Here is a 17728-nt window from a genome sequence, read left to right on the forward strand (position 1 = left end):
CTCTTATTGCACCCCGCTCTGAACGTAGGAAGGGTGGGTAATAAGCGCTGAGGGAACACTGACAGGGGACTTTTAAATAAGGAAATTGAGAAAAATAGCCAAGAAGTCTTTTAAGACCCCAGCTGTGTGGCAGTTGTATTCATTCCTGCTTTGACCATGAGCTTAATTAGTCCACATCTGAACAAATAAGGCGGCCTTGCTTAAAAACACAAAGCTTGCCAAATTCAACTCAGAGTAAAAGCAGGAATGCCTCAAACTGCGAAGCAAGGGGAGCCTTAAATTCTTCCTTCTTGATGTCTTTTGCTGCTGGTACAAGAAGTGGTGTGGTTCGGTAGGCAGACAGATGCATAGACTGCAAAATCAGCAGTCAGAGGCACAGAGGAAGAAATCTTTATTTCAGTTGGATAACCATGACCTCCGATTCTGTGAATGTGTACAAAAGCATGCCCAGAAGATGGACCTGTGTGGGACGGACTGAGTATCTTCAAGCACCGGTTCCTTCTGCAGGGCAGTTCAGGGGTAGCTGTACGGTTAAGACCCTACATTCTTATGTTAGCTTGCTCGCTCGTGGTCGGACCATGCTGGTGAGTGAGAGGGATTGTACCTTTTCTGTAGAGGTAGAAGGCAGCCAGAGGGGAGGTGTAATAGGAGATGGACCACAGGACCGAAACCTGCAAGACAAAGAGACAGAGATTGTTCAGAGACGTGAGAGGGCAGGCAGAGGTGTAGCATGCAGATCCAATCTGGGGACCCAAGGTGAGAACTAGACGGAGTGAGGCTTCATGAGACAGCGATGAAAAGAAAGATAAGATGGAAGGGTATATTAATGTTTGGGAGTAATTTTATACATTTTAGGACCTCAATCCAAAAAATTTCAGGAAGGAGACAGTAAGAAAACAGGTGGCACTGTGAGCCAGCAAAGAGGAAGTGGCCCTCCTGCAGTGCATGAAATGTTACAGGTGCCCTAACCCTAGGCATCTCACACAGCTGCTAAGCAAGTGCAATGGCTTGAATACTAGCCTAGAGGTAGGGCAGGTCTCTGGTGAACGCAAGCCTGAGATTGGGAGAGGGAGGGCAGCGTCAGGGTGTGACCACAGATTCCCAGCAGTGATTCACAAGCTGGGACGTCAGTGCTCCATCATGGGGCCTGGACACCTCAGGGAAATGGGCATAGCATTACAGAGCCTTTCGCCTCTAGGCCACCGGTTCAGATCCCAGCTATAAGGCCCCTATGAAATGAGATGCTGCTCACGGGAGCCATGGCAAAAGCGTTCACTCCATAGCTCCTATGAATCTGTGAATTTTGCTGCACATCTTGTCACTGTTTCGTGACAAGGACACTAAGAGAGATATCCCTGAGTACACAACAGCAGCTGTCTCTAGGGTTCAGTACAGAAAGAGATCCTCTGTCTCAAAGCTCTCTGCAAACAAGTAGAATCTTTTCTTCCCAGGGGGGGGCAGAGAGAAAGTCAGTAGCAGGTAAGAGCTGCAGGGACTCCCTGTAGTGGCGACAGTCTTGTTTACCATCTCACTACTGCTCTGTCATGGTGTATGTGAGACCTTAGGGCAAGCCACTTTATCTCTCTGTGCCTCAGTTCTAATCCCCAACTCTGTCATGTTATCCCCTCCGTGCGCTTCAGCACATCTGGAACCGGGTAACACCTGACTGGACCATACCTACACTTTTATCATCGTATCTCCCTCCCTCCTTTTGTACCCAAATTACTTGAATGTGCTGTTCACCTTCACTGTCCTAACTTTCTTTCATCTCCAGCCATCTGGTTTTTGCCTTCTACGATCCACAGAAACAACCCTTGCCAAAGCCTCTGTTGACGGCTAAAGCCAAAGGCCTTTATTCAAGCCTTATCCTCCTTGACCTATCTGCTCCTTTTGACACTGTTAATCAACACCTACTCCTTGATACTCTGTCCTGTCCCATCACACTTTCAGTGGATCCTCTGGTGGATCCTCCTCTACCACTATCCCACTATCAACTGGTGTGTCTCAGGGCTCTCTTCTGGGCTTGTTCTCTTCTCTTCTCTCTCTGTACTCATTCTCTTGGTGCTCCCATTTCCTTCCATGGCTTTCAGTACCATCTTTATCCTGACGACTCCCAGCTCCACCTCTACACACCAGAACTATTTTATCAGCAATCCAGTCCCATATCTCAGCCTGCTTTTCTGACCCTGCTGCCTGGATGTTCCACCGCCACCTTAATCTCAAAGTGGTCAAGACATAACTCCTTGTCTTGTTCCATAAACTCATGTCCCCTCTTCCTATTTCTGTAGATAACACTTGTCTTCTTCCAGTCCCCTCAGCCCATAACTTTGGGTCATCTTAAACTCCCTTCTCCACATATATCTAATCATTGCTAAAATGTGTTTTTTTTTTCTCTACCATCACCAAAATCCACCTCTTCCTTTCTGAACACACTTCCAGAACCTTTAAGAACATAAGAATACTCTCTCACCTCCCGCTTAGACTACTGCAACTGGCTCCTCACAGGTCGCTCAGTGAACCATCTGTCTCCATTATAATCTATCAGCTGCATGACTTATCTTTCCACAACACTGGCTTTCTATTCATTTCCACATACAGTATAGAATTCAAGCTCCTTTAACTCAAGCGTAACAGCCTTCATTCTGCAGCCCCTCACTACCTCTTTCTACACCCCTCCTCGTGAACTCCGCTCATCGGGCACGTCTCCCTTCTCGAAGTCCTTCTCCTCCTCCATCACCAACTCCTAACTCCAGGCCTTCCAGCTGGCTGCACCCTATGCTTGGTATGTCACACTTCCTCTATGGCTTGATTCAAATCCAGTCTAAAAGCACAGAGGATCTCGGAGGGAAAGGAAGGGACTCTAAAGCTGAGCAGGTGTGATGGGCCATATAGTCTTTCTCTGCACATTCTACGGAAAACCCCCTTTTTAAGGCTGCTTTTAAAGTTTAACTCCCGATTCTCCTGCTCACAGCCTTGCTGGTTTTAACCATTTTCTTAATAAATGAAATTCCTGAAGACTCTCTTGTTCTGTATGTTTGTCTTGATTAATTTGGAAGTTGTATGGCGCTGGGGCTCTTTCATGTGTATTTGTACAATGCTGTGTATGTCAAATAGCACTATACAGATGATATCTTACTTATGCCTCTATTCCTTTCTTTTATGCATATTACGTTTGCATCTCCCAGTTTGCTGCTCCCTGATTTTGTAACTGATCTCTCTCTATGTTGTGCTCCCTTGTTTCAATGTAAACTGGCATGATGTCCCTGACAAATGTCGGTAAAGAAAAGCCTTAAATAAATAAATAAATACAAAATCCCCTACCTATACTGTAACTCAAATCTCTCTCTACTAAAAGGGAACAGAGAGATGGCTATCTCTGGCTTGGGAGGAAGGGAAAGGTGCCAGCCGGAGACCTACCCAGGCAAGAGACTGTCTGTGTACTTACCCAGGCCAGGATACTGTCCGTGTATTTCTCCAGGCTCCGAGGCTGGTAGAACGACTCCTGAAGATGAGAGCGAGAAAACACTGATTCCTGGAGCAAGTCACCACCATGGGAAGGCACTCTGGGACCTTTCACTGCTTCGTATCCCGTACTGTCTCCATTTATCATTACCATCTGCTGTTACATGTTATCTCCTGCTATTGTAATGTGTTATCTTACACAAAGTGTGGTGCCACTGCCTCTGGGTTGTTTTTGCTACTACAGATTAATATGACTACCACTCGAAGTCCCATCTCCTGTGTTATTACTATAAGGCAGGGCTTCCCAAACCTTTAGCTAATGTGACTAACATTTGAAAATTCACATGACCCAGAGGACAATCAAAACAAGATTAGTAGGGGTGCTGACCCCATCCAATAATTCTCTGCTCTCACCCTCTCACCCTCACCCTCTGACATCCAGCCAGGCGCTCAGGTCACGGCGTGCGTTCATGCACCCTCGCCGGCGGGGGCTACCGGAAGCCACCTCGCGATCCGCCCCGGGCTGCTCTCGCTCTTGCCGCCGGCTGCCCCCGGGAGGATGGGAGAGAGGACTGGGGCTGCCCCGGAGACCGGCACCCATGGACGCAGCCAGGGCAGGTGAGCGGGGGCTAGGGGATGGGATTAGTCGCGATCTGAAGAGTGGCTTTTCCGGCGCGTTGGATTTTAGGTTGGGCAGGCAAGAGTTTAGGTTATGCTTGGAAACAACAGGTCCTTCCTTCCTGCTCCGGAGCTGTCAGCGTGCCCGCACGGGAGACCGGCACCATGGACGCGACCAGGGCAGGTGAGCGGGGGCTGGGGGAAAGTTTGCCCGATCCTGGATCTTGTCCCGGGAGGTGAGGGGGTTGTTTGCCCGTGAAATTTCGTCTCTCTGACCTGACACTCCACACTAACGCAGGGGTAAGGGTAGGCAGTAAATTAACAGGTTAAACACGCGGCAAAACTGCAGGTTAAAAAAGCGATAATCGGGGCGCACGTTACTGTATGGGAGGGAATAGCTAATCCGATTGTTTACATCTCATATACATGCTGCGGGCGGAAAGGGTTTCCCGTTGATTTAAAGAAGCGGTAAGGATGGGTTAAAAGGGATAGTGAATCGTGGGTTGGACTAACGCGGCCAAATTGTGAGTAGAAAGCGGTTAGAAGCAGGGTAACCGCGGCCGCACTTTACTGTATCGGCCTGTAACTAACCTAGCCCTCAAACCCTTCCTGCATCTGATTCCTCCCTTCAAACAGCCCTTTCTCTAAACATCCCTCTGGCCAGGGTCAGTGGTAAAGTTTCCTTAAGAACATAAGAACATGCCATACTGGGTCAGACCAAGGGTCCATCAAGCCCAGCATCCTGTTTCCAACAGTGGCCAATCCAAGCCAAGAGGAGAGGGCAGGTTGATGGCAGGGACAACATTTTTGTCTTGGGTAGGTTAAGTGGTGGGTGAGGGGAGCCAGGGCAATCTCCACTGGCCCCGGACACACTCAGTCCTCCCTATGCTTCATGACTGGTCCTAAGCCTGAATGTGATCTGCAAGCAGCAAGAGCATTAGCAACGAAAGTCAGTGCAGGGCTTTCAGTTACCACAGCAACTCATATGACAGTGAGACCACTGCAGGGCCTGTGACCCCCATTGCTGACGCCATCTGAGGCACTTGTCCCAACCCACAGTTTTGGAAGCCTTGCTATGGGTTGTTTTCCTCCCACCTTACTGTAGTATTAAAGCCCCATCTCCTGTTATTATTATTATAGCGTGTTATCACCTTACAGCCCCACCGGTCTTCAGTTACGGTACTAACTTGTGTACTGTAATCCCCATCCCATGCCTGTCATTACTGTAGTGCTGCCTCCTTCTATCTCTTGGGTGCTATCCCGCCACTTTTTATCAGAGCACGTCTTCTGCTCTTGGTCCTATAATGTGATCCCCATCTTTAGTGTTAGCTCTATGTTTTAATTATGAACATTACCTAATACCAAACCACTCCCGTGAGCTGCAAGCACGAAACAGTGAAGGAAAACAAATCAACAACTATCAGTAGTTGTCACCCCTCCCATCCCCCTTCCTCGCTCCTTTGCCCTCATGGTGACCTGTTTAGATCCCGTTATCACCCCTTCACGCTATGGATTCTGGGTACCCGCTGACGTCACTCTTACCCAGGAAGCGGCGGTGGGCTCAACAGGAGAAGGCTGGGGTCCAGTGGCTTGCGGCGCAGGAGAAGGAAGAGACAGGGGCGGCGGGGAAGGGTCCCGGTACACCCGGTACAGGCGAGGACCGAGCACGCAGAGCGCCAGGCGGTGCAGTAGTGCCCCCGCCATCGCCCCGCACTAACCCCGGCGCGCACACCGCACGCCTCCGTGGGTTGCCTCGCTGTGCCTGACGGCGCGAGCCCGCGCGGCACGTGACTACTGACGGCGCGCGCGACCGCTTACAAGACCCTCTGGCGCTGAGGCACAGGACTCAAGCTGAGCGTGAGGAGAGGGGCGGAGATGTGGTAGAATGACGTCATGCCGTTCAGCGGCGGAGCCTCGCGCGCCTCATTTCGTTGGGCTGCTTTTGGGACGGCGGGAAAGATTTATAATAATAGTTTTTACATGTACAGTCTTCGGAGTTAAAGATATTTACAACATGCATATTATATTTACATGCAGTGCTGTAAAACCCTGCAAAGAAAGTACAAAAGACCCCTGGAATTAGTATTAGGTCTATTGTAATGTGTGTTGGGTATGGGCTTGGCCCTCAAAAGCCCACGAGTAAAATTAATTACAATTTCAGTACAGTAAATCTCCCATACTAAAATTGCAATAACTGCCAGCAATCAAACACTAACAACCATATTTATGAAAAGGCAATACTAACGTTTCTACAGCAATCCCTAAAATGCCAGTACATCTACTATTAGGAAAACAAAAAAAGCCAAGCTGCTTTAGATCCTTGCACAGAATTTATATACTAGCAGATTACGTCAACTCTGTTCACACATGCAAAATACAAACAGATCCTCACCAAATGCAGAATCAAGTGATCATAAAGTAGTAATGCAGACAAAAACTGAACTGTAAACCGCAACAAGCCAGACTGTATGCAGTGCAACAATGGAAAAACCAGAATCATTACAATTCCTCATAAAACATCAAACGAGAGGAGAGTGAAGTCTACGTGTTTGAACTTCTATGTTCCTTATTCTGTGTTGTCTTGCCTTGACCTTGTCTGGTCCTGTCCTGTCTTTGTTTGGTCTTGCTGTGCCCAGCCCAGTCCTGTTTCTGGTAATCACTCCTATCTTGTCAGTGCCTTGTCTTGCCCCAGCCTGTATCTAGTTCCACTCCCTGTTCAGTATACTGCCTTGCCTATGTCTCTCCCTTTCCAAGCTCAGTACTTTGCCTTGTTGCTATCTGCCCTCAGCCCCAGTCCTTGTTCTGTGTCCAGCCACAGTAACCAATCCAACCCTGCTCCAGTCTGTTGCTGTCCACAGTTCAAGCCTGGATAACTCTACCTGTATTTTGTGTCTAAGCTTCCAGCCAGTGCCTCTGTCCAGCCTTGCTCCAGTCTACCCAGCTTATCCAGCCTGCTCATCCTGTCCAACCTTCTCCTAATAGTACTAACATACAATCTGGAACTAAAAGAAAATCTAAGGAAAATTATAATAGAGCTACAACCACTACTACTGGAGGATGAATTACTGAAAAAATATTGCCTGGCCCGGCTTTCCGACAGCCACCTAATCTGAAATAAAACTTAAGGAACAAGCACCAAACAGAAACTCATATGGAATTATTATATTTCTGTGTTTTGTTTTATTCATGTGTTATTGATATGTTGTTTGGTTTCTTATATGGGTATTTTGCATCATACTGTAATCCACCCAGAACAGAAGCGCCAGTAATTAAGTGGAATAAACATTTCTATAATAATTATAGAAGAAAATGACACCAAACCCTGAAAGACAGCACCATGCAAGTTGCACCAGCACATAACCACAGGATCCCATTGCTACCCACATGGGAAAGGCATGCAGACAGAGTAAGAGATTGAGATTCATGGCTGCTCTCTGAATATTGCCTACATGACCCAAGGCAAAAACTGCGAAGAAGGATGCTGCATCGGTGAAAGGAGTCAAACATGAAGGATGGGAAGCAATCCTTATAGACATAACAGGAAACAGAATGGAGAAAGCCAGAATGACAGCTCAGTAGCAGGCCGATACAGTACAGTGCGCTCCGGCAGAGTGTACTGTTAACCCGCGTTTGGACGCATGTTTTCGACACGCTAGCTTTACCCCTTATTCAGTAAGGGGTAATAATGCGTCGAAAATGCGCGTCCAACCCCCCCCCCCCTGAAACTAATAGCGCCCGCAACATGCAAATGCATGTTGCGGGCGCTATTAGTCATTCCCGCGCAATTCATTAAGTAAAATGTGCAGCTAAGCCGCACATTTTACTTTCAGAAGTTAGCACCTACCCAAAGGTAGGCGTTAATTTCTGCCGGCACCGGGAAAGTGCACAGAAAAGCAGTGAAAACTGCTTTTCTGTGCACCCTCCGACTTAATATCATGGCAATATTAAGTCGGAAGTCCCAAAGTAAAATATAATTTAAAAAATTTAATCGGCCCGAGGCTCAAAAACCGGACGCTCAATTTTGCCGGCGTCCGGGTTCTCAAACCCGCTGACAGCCACGGGTTCGGAAACCGGATGCCGGCAACATTGAGCGTCGGCTGTCAAACTTGCTGACAGCCGCTGCTCCTGTCAAAAAAGAGGCGCTAGGGATGCGCTAGTGTCCCTAGCGCCTCTTTTTACCGCGGGCCCTCATTTAAATACTGAATCGCGCGCACAAGAGAGTGGCCTGTGCGTGCGCCGGGAGAGCAGGCACTTGCCCGCTCTCCCGCGACTTTTACTGAATCGGCCTGTATGTGAGCCCTTCTCAAACCTTAATGGTCTCACAGTCAGGGTGCACAAAGGGAACTTTAGGAGTACACGAGACTGGAAACCATTTGACATGAAGGTAAACACAAAAGGACTTAATAAGGAGATGGGCTTTCTCACCCATAATCAGATATAGGCCCTTTCAAAACTGTCTCACCTCTGGCATTCTCCCCTCTTTTCTTTATTGAATTGTAATGACACACGCAGGCAGCCTAAGACGTAGATGACTGTCCTGTTTAAACCCAATGTAACTGTGCTGTTTCTTTACCAACCTGATGAAGAAAGGATAACTCTTGAAAACTTGTCACAGATTATTACATTAGTCCACTCAAAAGGTATCACCTCCAAGCTGTTTATTGACCATACATGCCATGTCTCCAAGTGGACTAACACAGAAACCACAATTCTTCACACGTGCACACCAGCGGGCTGCTCCAATATGACTGCGTAAAACACGTGCGTGCATCCATCTCTCCCGGGCACGCGATGCAATAGGCAAATGAGCTGCCGCGCTAAAAGGAATGCGCGATGGGTAATTTGTGCATCCCTAGCTCTGCATCGGGCGCCCAGGAGATGTTGCTGTGCGCCCACAACAGCCTGGCCAGAGCTCCCTTCCGACTCCCCCCCCGCAGTTCCTGATTGGTTCTTTTCACTGACACTGTCACTTTAAAAATACCTCCAGGGTATGAGGTGCATGCCAGCAGCTCCGTTTGAAAACAGCAGGCTCACTGCGACCTGACGGCCCTTATTTATTCTTGATGCAAGAGTGCCCTCTTGTGGCTGCTTATGTCCTTACCTGTTCTCTCTTACAGGCTGATGCGATATTCTCTCTTACAGGCAGATGCGCATTCTAGAAGCGCTAGACCCATCAGAACAGCCTGACAAGTGTTAAGCCCAACACTTAATATTAATTTATTCACTCCTTCAATCAGGCCAGAACTTGGGGATGCTGTTTTCTGTGATTCCTCCTACTGTATCGTGACGATACTAATAGGAGGAATCACAGAAAGCAGGGTTTTTTGTTTTTTTTTCCTGAGCCTCGAGCCTCCTGGGCAGACGTTAAAACAGGCGCTTGGCTGTGCGGCAATTTTTGGCATCGCAGAGTAATAGCTGATAGCCTCATCTACATGGAATTTACATGTGATGAGTGCTATTAGCTACGCGCTCAACTGGATACGCATTTTGGATGCACATGCACTGATCCTTGTACTGCATCGGGCATAAGTCTAGCGTGTCCAGAATGCGCATCCAACCGTGTGCTAAGCAGCACGCTGACCTGAGCGCTCAATATCACATCAGCCTGTAAGATAGAACAGGTAAGAACATAAGTAGCCAGAAGAGGGCACTCTTGCATCAAGAACAAATAAGGGCCGTCAGATCGCAGTGAGCCAATGCACCATCAGCCCGCTGTCTTCAAACGGAGCTGCTGGCATGCACCTCGGACCCTGGAGGTATTTTTAAACTTATGTTCCCAATGCATTGAGGGATCAAAAGTTCCTGCAGCTTCAGTTTTGAAATTGGTACTCCAGATTACATTCGGGCCGATACAGAACCCGCCATTGGACGCGCGTTTTCCCTTACCCCTTATTCAGTAAGGGGCCGAAAACGCGCATCCAACCCGCCGAACCTAATAGCGCCCTCAACATGCAAATGCATGTTGATGGCCCTATTAGGTATGTGCGCGGGATACAGAAAGTAAAATGTGCAGCCAAGCCACACATTTTACTTTCCGACTTAATATCATGGCAATATTAAGTCGGAGGTCCCAAAGGGTAAAAAAAGTAAAAAAAAAATAAAAAATTTGAAGTTGGCCTGCGGCTGTCGGGTCGAAAACCGGACGCTCAATTTTGCCGGCGTCCGGTTTCCAAGCCCGTGGCTGTCAGCGGGCTCGAGAACGGACGCCGGCAAAATTGAGTGTCCGGCTCTCCCGCGGACTTTACTGAATCGGCCCGATTGTAAGGACAGAAGTAGAAGATGTCTGCCATTCTGCCCATCAGTACTTGCCTATTGCACTGAGACAGATCCTACTCGATCTGGGGTCTTCTCCCTCCCTGCCCCTGCTACTAAAGCTGAGGCGTACTACGGTAGGTACTTAAAAGATTCAGAAATATTTTGATAATTAAATTCAATAACCATGATCAGCTCCCTTAAGAACGATCCTATCAGGGGTGTTACTAGTCATGGTCACACAGGGCGCATGCATGCCCCAAATCTATTGGCTAGAGCCTGAAACTGAAACAGCAATTCTAGTTACCTTTTTGCAGTGAACAGGAAAGGGGGGAGAACTGGAAAAGGGAGCAGAGCAATTATTTACTTCCCTGCAGTGTCTGCTCCATACTCCAACCCCTTCCCTTCCTCTCCCCACCGGAAGGGGAGGGGGTGAGACTGCGCAGACACTGCAAGCAGCCTGTGGGGAGAAACAGGAGCAGAGGGGCTGGATAAGGGAGCAGAGCAATTGGTTTTCAGTTCCGCTGTCTCCTGTGCTGTAGGCTTATTCTGTCCCACCCTGTCCCCTTGTTTCAACAGGAAGAGAGGACTGGACCAGATACAGTTTCAGCCACAGCCTGTGATCCAAGGACTCAGGATTCGGCTGAGCGCAGAGCGGGGAGGAAGAAAGAGGCATTCTAGAGAGAGCACAATTAGGGAGCTTTCACTGATTGTTGGGGAGAGAAAGGAGGGAAATGCTGAAAGCTGGGTGATGAGAGAGGATAAAAGCTGAGACAGGTGAAAAGGAGGCTGAATGCTGGGGAGGCATGAGAAGGGGAGATGAATGCGGTATCCTCCCCATATCCCTGGGATCAGCAATTCCAACTCGGCCTGCCTGAAGTGATGCGAGAACCAGGGTATGGGGGTGCATGAGACTCATGTGGGAGCAGGGGATGTGTGTGAGGGAGGGCAGGAACACAATCCATAGGGAAGGGGTGCAAAAAAAAATGGTGGTACTTGTGTGGAAGAGAGAGCTGCAGGGGGAGGGTCTGTGGGAAAGAGAGCCAGAGGTGGTGATGCTGAGTGTGTGAGAGAGAGCCATAAGTGTGATGGGGTGGGGGCAGGTAAGAGGTGGGATTGATTTTATGATAGGTGGAAATAAGTCATTTTAAATAATAAATAGAGTGGGGGCAGGTGAGCGAGAGCCATATCCAGAGATTGGGAGGAAGAAGGGTTTAAGCACCTTGCTATCTGTGAGGCATGCCATACGAGGGCAATCCAGCCATCACTCTCTCTATGCCTGTGTCAGTGCCATTTAGATGCTGAAAGAGATTTGGCTACTACAGATTTTGCCAACTTTGGGACATCCCCTCAGCCTACGGTGGCTCTGGAGGGGAGTGGGGTGAGAAACGACACAGCGGACAGTTCCCCTCCCCCCTTGTTCCCGATGGCAGAGGCATCTCTGAGAGAGAAGTTGGAGAGAGCAAGGTTAGGCCTATGAGCTCCGGTATAGATCCATCCTCCTGGGTGGAATTTTTCCAGGGCCTGCAGGCTTTTCTGCAGGGGCACCAAGTGGAGGCGAAACAACCTACTAAGAAGGGATCGCGTGCTCGGGTCTCCCGCTTGTCAGCCACTGCAGGCAAATGCCACAGGGAAGCCCCTTCAGCACGCGTTGCTCTCCCGGTGGAGTCTGCAGTTGCAGGAGTACACAGTGAGACTTCACTTACCATTGGAGGTAAGCGTCCAGTTGCAGTGGTGGTTACAAGCAGATCATCTCAGGAAGGGGGTTTCCTTGGAGACACTGGACTGGTTAGCGCTCATGACAGATGCAGGCCTTCTGGACTGGGGTGCTCACTGTCAAGAGTTGGTGGCGCAAGGTCAGTAGAATGTAGAATGTCGAGGATTGGCAGTGGACCATCCATCGGTTGGAAGCGCGTGCAGTTCAACTGGCATGTTGCACAATGCCATGACAATGGCCTAAATCAATCAACAAGGTGGAACCCAAAGCCAACAGGTGTCGGTGGAGGTAGATGTGCGCATGGTGTGGGCAGAACAACATCTCCAGGAGATATCTACCTCCCACATAGCCAGAAAGGACAATGTAAGGTCCGACTTCTTCAGCAGGCAGGTCTTGGACCCAGGAGCATGGGAGTTTGCAGACAAGGCCTATCAACTCTTAGTGATGTGCTGGGGTCACCATATCTGGATTTACTGGCGAGCTCCAACAATGCAAAGGTACCATGGTTCTTCAATTGCAGAAGGGATCTGAGAGTGCTGGGCATCAACTACTACAACAGGGAATACATATAATGTGTTCTAATGTGTGGTAGCACTTATGAGTATAATAACGTCGTAATGGTTATAACATTTTAGCTAATGCAAGAGTTTCAAGAGTTTTTTTGATTATTTTTTAAATGTTTTAATCCTATACTTCAATAATAGTGCTTTGGCACTGGCTTATGTGATGCTTCTCGATGTGCATTCTCCTTGTTGGTCAACCCAACTCACTCATGTCACAATCGAAAAGCAATGCTGTACTTATCTTGATAGCTCTAGTGGACCATTGTCCATCTTGCTAGTGTGAACCTCCTACGTGAGTCGCCCCGACTGGCCAACATCGACCGTGGTTCGACGTAAGTTGTCTGCTTCAGGGACTTAGGAGAGCATTAGACAAATTTGAAGATTATTTGAATGCGACAAAGGACGCCTTGTGTGCCCATGGCTGACAAGGCTCCTGCCTTAAGCTCCCTTTTTGTTTGTCCTATGTATGCTCGAATTGGGCCACTGTTTTCTCTTCTACCACCTTTGTTGGAAGTCTGGTCCAGGTGTCCAACCGCTTCTCAATAAAAAAAATATTTTCTTACATTCCTTTTGAGCCTCCAGCGTTATATGCCAATCACTTGTCTGTAAGCTTTTCATTCTATGGAAAATACTTCCTTCTTGTACTTCAGTGCAGTTCTGAAGACTGTATTTCAGAAAGGAAATAAGGATGCTAGAGGCAGTTTAGAGAAAGGCAGCCATGTGAGAGGAGGCTGAAGGACCCTACAAGAGATGAGAGATGGGGGGGGGGGGGGGATGTGATACAGACATTTAAATACCTGACAGGTTTTTATAAACAAGAAGCAAACTTTTTTCAGTAGAAAGGAAATGATAAAACTAGAGGTCATAATGTGATGCTCCAAGGAGGTAGACTCAGAAACAATGTCAAGAACTTTTTTTTTTTGGACACGGTGGTGGACAGGGGTGAATGGGCCCAAGGTTAATATGGATGGGCACTGTGGCCAGCCCTCCACCCCATCCTATGTGGGTCTTCATGGCAGTAGCTACAAAATCCTTTTAATTTCTTGCAACACTCTGTATCTCCTGTTTCTTCAGTCTCTCCCTGGTCTGTCTCTGCATTTCTCATTCTCTCTCTGTGGTTAAGGCAAGTACATTATACATGTGTAATCTCTCAGGCTGCTGAAAAGCATTTATTTAAATAGGCTTCCATCAAGCCCAGGCAGTCGTGAACTTTGAAGGGGCTGAGAGGAGGGGGGTAAATAATTACCTGCCAAAAGCAAAGACTTTGAGGTCCTCAAACCTTTCCAGGTGTAGCCCAAGTGATGTTTCCCTTTCAAGTTAGCCTCATTCAAGGTGCAGGGGATCATGGCCTGGCAGTGATTCAGTGCCTCCAGGCCCTCTAACTCCTGCACCTTTAAGAGGCTGACTCAGATGGCACACGACTCTACTGCTTTGGATGGGAGCCTGAGGCAAAAGTGAGGGGACACAGCCTTGGGGCTCTTTTCTCAAGTGGTTGGCATAGGTGACAGCATTAACTGACTGTAAAGGAGGCCCAGTCCTCCTTTGTCAGCCTACAGCAAAACGTCAGACTGTGCTTCTGCTGTGGTTCCCCACTGAGCTGATTTTAATTACATGGAAAATATACGTTCAGGCTGCATTCCACATCGGAGAGTCAGTGAACACATTTTCACAATAAGCTGTGTTGATCAGTAAAACTAAAACCTCTAAATTCCATAACATATTCCTTGGCACAGACTAGGCCAGCCTCTCCTTTCTCCCAAGGAATCCTCAGGGTATTTCCAATGTTGGACTGAGTCTCTGTCCTCATCCCCGTGAGCTGACACTCCCTTTTAAACCTGCAGAAATCTTCTTTGCCCCAACTAATTGCTTGGGGTGAAACTGCTGCTTCCCTCTGTGCCCCTGCTAGGGAAAAAGAGTCCTTTACTCACACCTCTGGGAGAGGATCCAGGAGAAGGGAGATTTCATTCATTTCCCTAGAAACGAGGAGCTGCATGCGTGTCATCTACTTCATACTATATCCTGGCTCTGGATTTCTCCTCACTGTAATGGCTTCTTCCTCTCTCTAAGACTACAAGGCAAAGATGGACTCTGAACTCCTAGAGAATGCCCAGACGTACTCTGGACCATAGCACTAGGGGGGGGTCTCACCTACGAGGGCCACTGAGTCATGCGAAGGCGGGGGCTGCTGCGGGGCCTGGGAGCACACGCTGGCACGCAGGCCCCCACTTGTGGCCCCAGCTGTAGGTTTTGTGACTCCAGTTGGGGTCCCAACCCCCCGTTTGGGCAGTTGTACTAGAGACTACGTAGTTTTGTGTGCGGGGCTCGGTGGAGACCACCCAAGGAGTGGGTAGCCCACAGTGCCCCTCCTACAGAAAAGGGCTTTGCAGGCGTCATGGCGGCGTTTCTCTTGCTGGGGGAAATAGCCAGGTGACCCAACCTGGGTCAGTGGAGGAGGAGGAAGGGCACAGGGATCCCACTGCTGTGGAGGACCTATTCCATGGAGGCGTGAGTGGGAGAATCTGGGAACATCTGTGCAAGGGGTAAGAGAGATTGGTTCTGTGAGGATGAATGCAATTACATCTGGAAGGAAAAGGGGTCAATAGCTGTGTTAGCCAAGGTTTGAGTGAGAAATACTCTCTGGAAATTGGATGTTCCCAACTCCTGATCCAATCAGGGCCTTTTAAGAACCTCTCGTAGTGGTGTAGCTTGACTGCTGGCAACCCCACAAATAAAGGTTGGTTTGTTTGGACCGTATCTTGGCATGAGAACCTGTCTTTCTACAGTTGTGGGAGTTTCTGGGGGTGAAAGTTGGAGGGTCAGCCAGGCTTGCTTTCCTGAGCAGTTCAGATCAAAGAAATCTCCACCCTTCCCCCTGGGGCTATGTCCTGCTCAGCCAAGAACCCTTCCCCGACAGACAGGCCCTGTGCTCCTTAAACGGACTCTCGCACCTTTTTATGTGCTCCAGAACTACACTGTTGGCTTCCCCCCTGCTAATCAGCTTCTAGCCCGCTTTCCCGAATAATATGTAAACATCAAGTAACAATCCTAGACAGCACTAAAAAGCAAAGCAGAATAAACCGTGGAAACATCAGAGGTGACCCCAGGCCTCTTCCCTGGTCGGTGGCTGCTAGTTCTTCACCTCCCAAACGGTGTTTGGCCCTTGGGTTTCTGCATTCCTAACGCATGATTTTGTCTTTTATTTATTTATTGTTTTTAGATTAAAGGGCAATTGTTAAGCCCATCCCCGTCTATAGAGGATTAAGACTTTGACTTGGCTGCAGCTATCTGCTTTTCTCTGTGTAACATCCCTTGTTTTATTTTCTCACTAGGAACTGCTTTCGCATGGCAGCTTAGTCAGAGAGGAGAAGGTGGAGGGTGGGTGGCCTAGTGAGTAAGAGGGAGGAGGCTTGCCCCACAAACTGTGTGGGATGCTGGGGGGGCGAGTCGTTTTCCAATGCCTCTATGGGCCTCAGTTTTGCCCCCCCCCCCTGTCACGCATCCCCCTCCCTGTGCTTCAGTGTAGATCCCCATGGCCTGATCTTGGGCAAGGTGCTGGAGCTTGCGGGCCCAGGCCGAGATGAGAGCGCGTGTGGGGGCGACCACAGAGTCCCTGAGAGGGAGTGCGGATCAGGCGCATGGCAGGTGGGGGTAGTCACTGAGTCGCTCCTTCCCTCAGCTTGTTTGCTTTGCACTCGTTTTTTTTTTCCAACCGAACACTGCACCAGCCAGAGACCTACCCCTCATTCATAGGAGCCTGGCTTACAGCAGGGCCTCCCCAAACTTTAGCAAACCAACCATTTGAGGACATGAAAGGTCACCAGACCCCCTGCAGGGGTGCAACCTCCCTCCGCAGCCCTCCCCCACCCCCAGCTGATCCTCTCACCTCTAAGCCCTTCTTATAAGTGCATTTGAACCCCTCACCCCATTCCCATCCCCTTACTCCCACTTCCTAACCTTACCTCCCCTCCTTCAGTCCTCTCCCATAGCCCCCTCTTGATCCTCTGTCATTCCCCCTTCCTCACCCTCCTCCGCCAATCCTTCTCCAGCTACTCCCACCCTTAAACCTCTCCAGCAGCTGATCCCTTGCTTCCAACCTTCCCCGGGCCAGGGTCAGCAAGATTTGCCTTTGGGCTCCGGGCAGGAGGTGGTTGATACCTGCTGGGATGAGAGGACAGGCTGATAACAATGTTTAGGGTTGGGTAAGGAGAGAAGCCGGCTGCACCAGCCTATGCACACGCAGCTCTCCCCTCCCTCCATGCCTGGGCCCGGGCAGGGATCTGTAAGTGGCAGCAGCACTGCAGACCTGGCGACCTGTGACGGAGACGCACCCTGAGATTGCATGGATGAGCAGGGCAGGGCAATATGCACCCATGCTCCTTCTCCCCCCCCCCCCCCTCTATCCCCCTCATGCTCACTCACCCCTCCCCCCCTTCCTCCTTTCATCTCATGCCCGCTCACAAATTCTCCCTGCAGGGCGCACTCCGCCTCACGGCCTGTTCGGCAGGAGTGGCACGCGCCCATGCTCCTCCTTCCTGCCCAACGCACCAGGGCTGCTGCTTCCACACTTGTGCAGCCAGTACGAGTGTGGGGGGGGGGGGGGGGTGTCCCACTTCTTTTCTGCCTGCGCGGGACACGGCCCTTTCCTTGCTGTACATGGAGATTTCCGAAGTGGGCCCAGGGAGCCGGGCATCCTCAATTCTGGAGAGTTCCCGACCTTTAGTGATGAAAGTCAGGATGAGGGCTGCTGTGGGAGCCCTCGCCAGCTCCCACAGCAGCCCTCGCCCTCCTGCCCCAGCACAGAAATGTGTGTGAGGCTGGGGACACTGCAGGCCCTGCCTGTGCTTGCTGCCTCCGCTCCCATTCTGCCTTCCGCTACTACGGCTGCTGGCACCTGCCAAGTGCTGCCATTTGAGACACTTATGGCGGCCCCTGAAGGCTTTGTGACCCCATTTAGGAAGTCCTGTGTGACAAAGAAACAGCCCTTGCTCCTTCACAGGAATGGCTCAGGGTATGACAATACCCTCAGGGCCTATGATTAAGAACATCAATTGCGGCCATACTGGACCAGACCAAGGATCCATCAAGCCCAGCGTCCTGTTTTTAATCCAGGTTACAA

At 49.6% G+C, this 17728-nt stretch overlaps 1 protein-coding gene across 2 annotated transcripts in view; it reads right to left on the reverse strand.

The window, feature by feature from the left end:
• ABHD16A (abhydrolase domain containing 16A) overlaps nucleotides 1-5942 on the reverse strand; it is a 50925-nt gene extending 44983 nt beyond the window's left edge. Inside the window, exons 1-3 of one of the 2 annotated variants that reach the window (XM_029584391.1) lie at nucleotides 5623-5942; nucleotides 3446-3502; nucleotides 605-671 (exon numbers count right to left, since the gene is read on the reverse strand). In XM_029584391.1, the coding sequence (XP_029440251.1) occupies nucleotides 605-671; nucleotides 3446-3502; nucleotides 5623-5784 (286 nt within the window). In that variant the 5' untranslated portion in view covers nucleotides 5785-5942. The remainder of the gene's footprint in view (nucleotides 1-604; nucleotides 672-3445; nucleotides 3503-5622) is intronic. The other variant, XM_029584389.1, reaches the window with a different exon arrangement.
• Between the last annotated feature and the right edge of the window lie 11786 nt (nucleotides 5943-17728).

Source organism: Rhinatrema bivittatum, chromosome 19, assembly GCF_901001135.1.
Source record: "Rhinatrema bivittatum chromosome 19, aRhiBiv1.1, whole genome shotgun sequence".
Taxonomy (NCBI): Eukaryota; Metazoa; Chordata; class Amphibia; order Gymnophiona; family Rhinatrematidae; genus Rhinatrema; species Rhinatrema bivittatum.